Genomic DNA, 11162 nt, shown 5'->3' on the forward strand with positions numbered 1-11162 from the left:
AGAGGAAGCACATAAAAACAACGTGGGAGAAGCATATAGGAAGCTTGTAGGGAAGCATGGACAAAGCATGTGGGAAACATAGGAGAAGCGTGGAAGAATCGAGATTCCCATGAAGTTTTAAAAGCGAGGAGTATCACACTTCTGAAGCGAGTTTCTGTCAAGCATGCTTCCCACCTACCTAAGAAGCTTCTGGTAACTCTATTCCGAGACTAAGGAAATACACATGTATCTTTTAATTTTGAAAATGCCCAGTCAATGTGCACAACTCAACTTCCAATCTATTTTTCTTTTCTTGTTTACATAAATATGGACATAAATCAACAACAAAACTTTTTAGAATTGAATAATGAGAAATTTTCAAAGTTAATATTCTGTATAATAATAATTATTATATTATTATTATTAAGTGCATTAGTGGTAAGTCGATTTAGAAGGTATGTGACCATATGAAAAGCTTCAATCAGCAAAAGTTTTGGGACTCCATTGGCATGCTAATTTTCCTGCCTCCATTGTTTTCTGAGGACAAGGAAATTGTTCGTGTCTCCAATTCTCTATTGGGCAATTGTCATATGCATATAATAATATTTTCCTCCATCATCATTTGGGAGAAATATAATTCTTTTCATGTTGTGCTGCTAAATGTACCATTTGAAATTCTTAAAGATCTAAAATGCTTGAGACTTATTCTTCAAAAAGAATATTAAAAAATTGTATAATCATCAACAAGCACCACATAATATTGAAATTAAGAATTGTAGATGTAGAAGCTATGAATGTAACTGCCACATGGCAAAAGGGTCGCCGTACCCATTGTGAAAGTATCTCCAACAAGATACTAATATCAAGACCTTAATATTCTTGATATTGAACCCACCACGAAAGCACAATAAGAACACTTTAGAACACTTGTGCACAAAAAGCACAACCCACAAATAACTCACAAATGCACAAAGGCATAAAATAATGGAATCAATTTATTGAGAACTTGGGCTTTGACTCAAAGCCATGGAGAAATACAAAGGGGAGAACCCCTATTTATAACATCACTAAAGGGGGCCTTGGAGGGGCTCCACCCATAGTCGTTGGAGCCCCTCCAACGGTCACAAATGTGACCGTTGGAGAGGGCCTAACGACTATGTTGGTGGGCCCCCCAAGGTACCTTTTAGGTACAAATCCAAAAAGAAATAAAAAGAACAAAAAGAAAAATAAAAATAAAAGAAAAATAATTACAGTCACATCCGAAAAGTGAATGTGCGCAAAAATAGGGAAAAGACTAAACTACCCTTATGACAAAATAAATAGAAATATATATTTTATATATATATTTGAGTAGATACATATACATATATATTAATATATGTATATGTATTACCATATATATATAAAATATATATATTACATAATATGATTAATGTACATAATTTAACACCCCCCTCAAACTTAGGGCAGGATGACCGAGAGTTTGCTAAGAAGGAAGTTGAAGCGCGGAGCACACAAGGCTTTAGTGAAGAAGTCTGCCAACTGATACTCTGACGTGACATATGGAAGGTCAATGATTCCTTGGAGATACGCCTCCCGAACATAATGACAGTCCATCTCGATATGTTTAGTCCGCTCATGAAAAGTGTGATTTTTAGCAATATAAATCGCACTTTTGTTGTCACAGCAAAGCTTGGTAGGCCCTTCAATTTTGATTCCCATATCTTCCAGCAACTGATGAATCCAAACAATTTCCATGGTAGTAGTTGCCATGGCACGATATTCAGCTTCAGTTGATGATAGAGATACCTTTTGCTGCTTCTTGCATCTCCATGAGATCAATGAGTCTCCTAAGAAAACACAAAAACCAGTGGTGGAGTGACGGTTATTTGGGTCACCTCCCCAATCAGAGTCAGTATAAGCAATTAATTTTAACTCAGAACAGGAAGACAAAAAAACTTCCTTATTAATAGTGTGCTTTAGGTATCTCACGACACGCAAGATAGCACCCATGTGAACAGAAGTTGGTGCATGCTGAAATTGGCTTGCCGTATGCACCACATGTGAGATATCTGGTCTGGTGATACTTAGATACATCAACGAGCCTACTAGTTGCCTGTAGGGAGTAGGATCGGAGAGAGGAACACCATCATCAATCTTCATTTTTGCTCCTACTATAGCAGGAGTTTCACAAACTTTATCATCTGTAATACCTGACCTGTCAATAATCTCAGATGCAAGCTTAGTTCGAGACAAAAAGTACCCTCTATGAGAGTATGCAACCTCAATACCCAGAAAATAAGTTAAGAAACCCAAATCAGACATTTCAAACTTATCCTTTAATATGGACTTTATGCTTTTAATCCTTTTAGAATCACTCCCAGTAATAAGCATGTCATCCACATATAGTAACAGAATAACAATCCCTGCATTAGACTTTCTGACAAACAAAGCAGTATCAGTAAAGCATGATGAAAAACCATTATCTAACATCACAGAGTTAAACCTATCATACCAAGCTTTGAGAGCTTGTTTTAAACCATACAGTGCTTTCCGAAGACGAAGCACTTTCCCTTTAGGATACTCCATTCCAGGAGGAACATCCATATATACTTCTTCGTTTAGATCTCCGTTTAAAAATGCATTCTTAACATCCATCTGATAGATGTTCCATTTGTTTATTGAAGCAACAGTTATAAGACATCGGACGGTGACCATCCGAGCAACGGGGGCAAAAGTTTCCTCATAATCAATCCCATATTTTTGACCATACCCTTTTGCAACTAAACGGGCCTTATATCTCTCAAGAGACCCATCACACTTAGTTTTGACTTTAAACACCCATCTACACCCTATTGCTTTCTTATCTTTAGGAAGGTCTTGAAACTCCCAGGTTCTTGCTTTCTTTAGGGCTTCAAGTTCATTGTTCATAGCAACTATCCATTCTGGGTATTTACGTGCTTCCTCAAAATCCCTAGGTTCTATGTACGAGTGAATGGCGCTTAGACAGACTCTATATTTTGGTGAAAAAGACTCATATGAGATGAACCTAGAAGGGGGTTTTCTTGATCTTTCGGTCCTACGAAGATTTCCTTCACTTGAAGGGGTAGACTCACTATCATATCTTTCGAGAGCACTTCTAAAAGTACTCTTATCTCTATGAGAGTAGGTTATAGGATCTCTATGTGGTTCTTCATTAATGGGTTGATCAGTATGAGATTCAACATTTAGATTTGTTTCATCATCGCTAGTATCATCATCTTCAGTTAATAAATCAAACAGAAAAGAATAATCTATATTCTCATCATTAGTTTCAAGTTTTTCGAAACCACTAACATTTTCCAAGAAGCTTACATTTCTGGAAACATAAAGTTTATCACTCTTAACATCATAACAGCGAAAACCTTTATGAGTTTCAGAGTAACCAAGAAAGGCACAAGGAATGGCCTTAGGGGAGAGTTTGTCATTTTTATCAGTAAGGACAAAACATTTACATCCAAAAACCCTTAACCTGCTATAATCAGGTTCTTTTTCGTATAATTTTTCAAACGGGGAAATCTTGTTCAAGTTTTTAGATGGAAGTCTATTTATGAGATAGACGGAGGTAAGAGCGGCCTCCGCCTAGAGTTTTTTCGGTATATATATTGAGAGATGAGCAAGGTTCGTGTGGTTTCAATAATATGCCTATGTTTCCGTTCAGCCAACCTATTTTGTTGGGGGGTTTTGGGACAAGATTTTTGATGAAGAATTCCATAGTTTTCAAGATAGCTTTTAAATTCATTGGAAAGGTATTCGCCACCCGAATCGGTTCTAAAAATTTTCAAATTTCCATTGAATTGATTTAAAACCATCATATGAAATGTTTTGAAAGTTGAAAAAACTTCATATTTATGTTTAAGAAAATATATCCAACTAAACCTAGTGAAATCATCCACAAAGATAACATAGTACGAAAAACCTCCTTTGGATATCACCGGAGCTGGACCCCATACATCGGAGTGTACGATTTCAAAAGGTTTTGTTGTAAACATGGATCTTTGAGGAAAAGGAAGACTTCTCATTTTTCCAAGAATACATTCATTACAAACAAAATTTTCATTACAAAGATTCTTAACAAAAGGCAAATAAGAGATTTTAACAATGTTGGGATGACCCAATCTCTTATGCCATACATGAATGTCTTTGTTTTGAGCAACATTACAAAATTGATTCTTGGGAATTTTAAGAAAATCAACATAGTAGAGGTCTCCTCTCCTAGAGCCTTCCCCAATCAATTTCCCGGACTGGCGATCCTGTATCCAACATTTATTAGAAGAGAACTTTATATCGCAACCATAGTCCGAGAGTTGAGAAACGGAAAGTAAATTTAAGTTTAGTTTTGGAATAAAACGAATTTTTGGGATAAAAAAATCTTGTTTTTCAAAATTACCCATTCCTTTAATTTCAAGAGGGTTCCATCCGCGGTTGAGACAAAAGATGGAAGGCGATTTTCAGAATAATTAGAGAGAAAACAATGACTTGGAGTCATATGAAACGAAGCACCAGAATCAAGTAGCCAAGATGTCTTACCAAGAGAGGAAGAAGATGACATAGCGGCTCCAGAAGTGCCTCCTTTGAGAAGAGGTTGAAGAGCATCCATAATTTGATGAAGCGAAAGAGGTTCATTCGATGTTGAAGGCCGTTCCTCCGATTGGGATGCTAAAGCCGCGGCGAGGAATTTCTTCCATTTAGGACAATTTGGTTTGATATGTCCTGGTTCTTTACAAAAATGGCAAGTTAATTTGCTATAATCTCTCTTGCCATATCGATCATTTTGCCCTTGATTTTTGAAATGGGGCGGTTTGTAGGTCTTCAAATTATTACCGGGTCTTGACACGGCATTGACCACTTCATAGTCATTTTGAGAAGGTGTAGCAAGAATGCTTGGGTTATTTTTACAAATCCCCATACGTGTTTCCTCACCACTTAGCTTGGTGATGACATCTTCAATAGATGGGGAGGTAAAAGCCGATAGAAGGGAGGACCGAATTTGCTCAAATTCGGGTCTAAGACCATTTAAGAAGTTGAAGAAACGATCTTCCTCAAGTTGTTTGTGCCTTAACTCAATAGCTTCTCCACTCCATTTTGGTTCGAGCATGGCAAGCTCGTCCCAAATAGATGATAATTCGGCAAAATATTCCCGAATAGATAAATCATTTTGTTGAAGAGTCAAGGCTTTCTTTTGGAGGTAGTATTTGTGAGACAAGTCCCTTGACGTATACATTTTTTCAAGGTATAACCAAACTTCGGAGGCCCTTTTAAATTTGATGATGTTGGCATTGATCTTGGTTTCAACGGACGAAAAAATCCAAGACAAAATTTTGAAGTTCTTCATTTCCCACTCATCATGCCTTTTGGAATATTCTTCTAAGGCCTTTTGTATATCTTCTCCTTCAAGAATTTTGATTTCCCCTTTCTCTATAATAGAAAGCTTGGGTTCGGGTTCCGATATGGATCCTTGAACATAACCCTAAAGACCTTTCTCTTTGATGTGGGCTTCCATGTTGCCGGCCCAAACATGGTAGTTTGAACCACTAAGTTTAAAACCAAGGGAAAAGTGGGAGTCTTTTTCACCCATTATGGAGAAGAGAAGATGAAAAATAAAGCGTACCTTAACGGATTTTCAACCTTTTCTTGACAAAAGTTGCTTCTAAAATATTGCCCGGAGCAAATGCTTTACTCAAAAACTTTACTAGCTTGAGGGCACAATTTTCGAGGTGCTTCACAAGAGGCGAGATACACGATCTTCTTTCTTCCAACGAGGCTTTGATACCATGTGAAAGTATCTCCAACAAGATACTAATATCAAGACCTTAATATTCTTGATATTGAACCCATCATGAAAGCACAATAAGAACACTTTAGAACACTTGTGCACAAAAAGCACAACCCACAAATAACTCACAAATGCACAAAGGCATAAAATAATGGAATCAATTTATTGAGAACTTGGGCTTTGACTCAAAGCCATGGAGAAATACAAAGGGGAGAACCCCTATTTATAACATCACTAAAGGGGGGCCTTGGAGGGGCTCCACCCATAGTCGTTGGAGCCCCTCCAACGGTCACAAATGTGACCGTTGGAGAGGGCCCAACGACTATGTTGGTGGGCCCCCCAAGGTACCTTTTAGGTACAAATCCAAAAAGAAATAAAAAGAACAAAAAGAAAAATAAAAATAAAAGAAAAATAATTACAGTCACATCCGAAAAGTGAATGTGCGCAAAAATAGGGAAAAGACTAAACTACCCTTATGACAAAATAAATAGAAATATATATTTTATATATATATTTGAGTAGATACATATACATATATATTAATATATGTATATGTATTACCATATATATATATATATTACATAATATGATTAATGTACATAATTTAACACCCATGTCGACACAAGCACGGGTACCGGGCATAGTGTGGGTACGTCACGAGTGGGGTCCCGCACTATGCCGCGGTTTCAGGTCCAGCACAGACCCGAAACTCTAACCCTGATACTTCTCAAGAAACCCTCACTCTCTCTCTGCTCTCCCTGAAACCGCCCTTACCACCTTCGACAGCAAGAGGAGAGAAGGAGAAAAAAGGCTTCACGTTGAATCAACAGGAAGAAATCCTTCTGCTCCTTCGGCACCACCCTGATCGGGAAACCCTAGATCGACGAGAGAGAGAGAGAGAGAGAGAGAGAGAGAGAGAGAGAGAGAGAGGTACCTACCTCCTCCGTCTTCTTATTCTTCTTCCTCCTTGTTCTCCTTCTTTCCACAAGAGAAAGAGCAGTTAGAGAGAGAGGCGTTGGGAGGTGTTCTCCCGTGTTCACGAGTCTTTCCTAGCCTCTACAATAACTGGAAAATGTAGAATGAAAATTTGGCTTTCATTTCAGGGGAAATAACAATAATTTCACAGAATTCTGAACACAGACCAGTTAGTCTTTATTTTTAGCTTCTTTGTATTTTTGCTGGTCATGTGAACACTTGTTTCAGATTTGTCAAAAATGGCATCTTTGATACTGATGGATTCAGTCTGTTTACTTTGTATTCTATATGAAAATTTGTGTAATAGGAACTATTAAGATTCATATAAAGGCTAGAAGATATGCTCTAGCTTGGTCATGTAAAGTCATTGTCAGCCTTTGGCAGAACTCTAACAGCCTGAAAAGAATGTGAGCTGAAAGCCATTGTCAGCCTTTGGCAGGATTCTATTAACTTAAAAAGAAAGTGTTTCTTGAAGCATTCTGCTCTTTGTTTTATTTTGTTTGGCTTTTAGGATGCCATTAATTTATTCCTAGGCCCTTGTTCTATATTTATATCTTTTTATGATTATCGGTTTCTGCACCTGCCATTTCCTTAGTTTCAAGCCATTTTTCATCACCAAAACATGGATGCTTCCATAAGAATTGGGGCATTCATGTCCATACTTATCAAGGGAATAGTGATGGTGTTTCCTTCCTTTTCAGGCCTCTCCAGTTCTTTCACCTTTGGTGTTGAAGCAGGAGCAAGATGGTGCTGGGCCTGCCGGTGCAAAATCTCTAAGGGCATTGGCATTTCTTGGAGCAGGAATTTCTGGACTTCTAAGTTTTGCAAACTTGGCATCTGCTGATGAAGCAGAACATGGTTTAGATTGTCCAAGTTATCCTTGGCCACACAAGGGGATACTTAGTTCCTATGACCATGCATCGTAAGCAGATGCTTATTTCTTTGCATGTTCTGCAATGCTTTTAAGAATAAGATGAAAACAACCTGTCTTAAAAAAAATATGGTTTACATTTGTGAAAAGACCATGCATTATTGTTTTTCTGTGAACATGTTGACATGCAGACTAGGAATGCTAGGAAATGCTTTTGGATTCTTGTCTTTTCAAACTTGATGTTTTATGCAATGTCTTTTTTGCTATCTCCCAACCTCTTTTCTTTTCCTTTTAAGCTATGTCACATGGGTGCGGGTGCGGGTACGGGTGCGACACGGGTGCGGCGCAATTTCAAAAATTTTGGACATGGGGACTCGGCTATATATATATTAAAAATAAAATAAAATATATATATATATATATATATATAAGACTCGGTCAAAGTTGTGCCCATTAGGGGACAGGTGATGAGTTGTGAAGGCATTCTGTACACTTTCTTCATACAGGAATAATTCACTTTTGGGCACTTTCTTCATACACTGTAATAATTCACTTTCTTCATCCAGGAAAAAACCACAAAAACTGGAGTTGTGCCCATTCTGTACTTAAAACTTGAAAGTGTACAGGTTTTTTAGTTGTGATGGGTTTTTTTCCTTACAGCTGTAGCCCAGAAAATTTTAAAAAAAAAATTCAAAAAAAAAAAATCCAAAAAATGGACCAAAATGACCCTGGGTGCGTTGACCGCACCCAGGCTCAGGTTGACCGAGTCCGAGCCGCACCCGTGTCCGCACCCGTGTCGGTGCGTGTCGACGCGGGTGCGGCGACCTTGGAGCCGAGTCCGTGTGACATAGCTTTTAAGTGATTCATTTACTACTTATTGATATTTCTGTCATTAATCTTTGTAAGTGTGTGTGAAACATGGCAAATGTAGGATTCGACGAGGTCACCAAGTTTACCAGCAAGTTTGTGCATCCTGTCATTCAATGTCTCTGATTTCATATCGTGACCTTGTCGGTGTGGCATACACTGAAGAAGAAACAAAGGCAATGGCAGCTGAGATTGAAGTGGTTGATGGTCCTAATGATGAAGGTGAAATGTTTACCCGACCTGGCAAGTTAAGCGACCGTTTTCCTCAGCCATATGCTAATGAACAAGCTGCAAGATTTGCTAATGGTGGGGCCTATCCTCCAGACCTAAGCCTTATCACGAAGGTGTGTTTCTCATTATCAAACATAGAGTAGCCTGTTGAGTTTTTGTTTAACTTCAAAAACAACTCTCCTCTGCGGTATTATACAGGCACGACACAATGGTCAGAGCTATGTTTATGCCCTTCTCACGGGCTACCGTGATCCACCAGCGGGCATATCGGTAATTGTTCTTGGCATACTTTTTCTTTTGTTCATATGTTTTGCTGCTGTCAGTGATGACACCTATCTTTGAATTTCAGATTCGAGAGGGGCTACACTATAATCCTTATTTTCCTGGTGGCGCAATAGCCATGCCCAAAATGCTTATCGATGGTGCAATTGAATATGAAGATGGTACACCTGCTACAGAAGCGCAGGTACTATTCCCAGTATTTACCGCATTGTATGAAGTTTTTGTTATCCTTTGGTAATGTGAAATCTTGGCCAAGTTTATTGTTTAAGATATCTTGGTGTTTATTGCCATCTCTCACACAATCCCTATTTATTCTGTAGAGAACTTTGGCCTTTTGAGATTTTGTGGGCATTCTACTCGTGGTTAATATATTCTCCTTGAGTGCTTTATGATTTAGCAAAGATCTATATAACAGGCAGTGCTTTGAACATATATATATATATATATATATATATATATATATATATATATATATATATATATATAGAGAGAGAGAGAGAGAGAGAGAGAGAGAGAGAGAGAGAGAGAGGAATTGTTTACCAAATCTTTTGGTGGACAACCATGGTGGGAAACTTGTAAAATTGGATTCTTGTCATACCGAGTTCAGTGTTTAAACCTTTATAAACTTCCAAAGAGGAGAGAATTGTTTACCCAATCTTTTGGTGCACAACCCATGGTGGAAACTTGTAAAATTGGATTCTTGTCATACCAAGTTCAGTGTTTAAACCCGTATAAACTTCCAAGGTTAATAGCTGACATCTTGGATATCTGTGACTAGTATTAAAATTTCTACCTTTGTCATTTAAAATACAAATGCTTGGACTGATTCTTGAAATGATTCTTAGATGGGGAAAGATGTGGTCACATTCTTATCATGGGCGGCAGAACCTGAGATGGAGGAGAGGAAACTGGTACATTAGTTCTGGCTCTAGTTGATCTTTACATTCTGAACTATTTTTTTTCCATTGATTTAATTGTGCAGCTAAATTTCTCACTGCCATATTTCTTCTTTGCAGATGGGTTTCAAGTGGATTTTTGTTCTGTCACTCGCTCTTCTTCAGGCTGGTTATTACCGCCGATTGAGATGGTCTGTGCTCAAGTCACGCAAGCTTATTGTCGATGCTATCAACTGATTTCATTCTTGGAAGGATTCTCCAGAGATTTTCAATCAGCAATAACATGCACACTTGATGTGGTAAAGTGTGCTTTGCTGTATTTAATGTTGCATCGTTCATTGACAAGCAACTTTTGGATACAAAAAATTTGGTCACATCTTGCAGTTTGTTGCGAAGTCCTTTGAATTCTCTGTTACATTATGCCTTCTAATGTTCAATTTTGTCTGGAAAAGAATAAAAATTTATAAACACAAATCTGGCCACGGTTGTTGCCGCTTTACAGTGTGTTGCCACTGGTTTCTTGGTGCTTGACATGAGCTGGCTCATTGCTTATCCATTCATGGTGTAATTGGTTTCTTAGTGCTGGAACTGTGTCTCTCACTACTATTACCACAATCCTTGAGTCTTCACTGCTCTGACGGTCCCATCTTGCCAACAACCCTTGTAGACATTTCCAAAACGACCTTTCACCAATATCTTACTGTTGTAGTTGTCAGTTGCTATATGGAATTCCCTGAAGCTAAATCTCTTTAGGTTCTCCGGATACAACATTTCCTCATCATGATGATGATCTGCGTTTAAAACTTAACCAAAATATAAGGGCACAATATAAGTACTTCAAAGCATTCTTTTGTGGTTATATGAATCTAGAAGGGACCAACCATAGTCATCTTGGAACATTTGCTTGCTTTGCTTCTTTTTCCAGCACTAAAACCAGGATGAAACTGCAGGCAAAAGCAACCACAAATGCAACAGCTGTTTGACTGGACTAGTCCTTGTAATCAAATCTCTTGATTTTGTTTTGATGGTATCTAGACATCATATTTATCCTTATCTGGGTTGCTAACTCAACAATAGAGTGCTCAGCTTTTTAAGTGTGGCTATGATCTTTTACACATTTAGATGAAGCATATTTTTTTATGACGTTGCTTGCAACTGCTGTTTGATTGGTGAGGTTTCCTATTGCTGCAGATAGCATATCAGATACACTCTGTCTTGGTGCCTCGCTGGGACATCAAAATAGAAA

The 11162-nt window shown here is 38.0% G+C and overlaps 1 protein-coding gene across 1 annotated transcript in view; it reads left to right on the forward strand.

Moving 5' to 3' along the window:
• Nucleotides 1–10390, forward strand: part of LOC149831911 (cytochrome c1-2, heme protein, mitochondrial) — an 18662-nt gene extending 8272 nt beyond the window's left edge. Inside the window, exons 2-7 of the mRNA XM_090014215.1 lie at nt 7471–7691; nt 8572–8851; nt 8937–9008; nt 9088–9204; nt 9866–9931; nt 10037–10390. Of these exons, the coding sequence (XP_089870341.1) occupies nt 7471–7691; nt 8572–8851; nt 8937–9008; nt 9088–9204; nt 9866–9931; nt 10037–10153 (873 nt within the window). The 3' untranslated portion in view covers nt 10154–10390. The remainder of the gene's footprint in view (nt 1–7470; nt 7692–8571; nt 8852–8936; nt 9009–9087; nt 9205–9865; nt 9932–10036) is intronic.
• The last annotated feature ends 772 nt before the right edge of the window (nt 10391–11162 follow it).

Source organism: Nuphar pumila, chromosome 7 (assembly GCF_984573655.1).
Source record: "Nuphar pumila chromosome 7, dmNupPumi1.hap1.1, whole genome shotgun sequence".
Taxonomy (NCBI): Eukaryota; Viridiplantae; Streptophyta; class Magnoliopsida; order Nymphaeales; family Nymphaeaceae; genus Nuphar; species Nuphar pumila.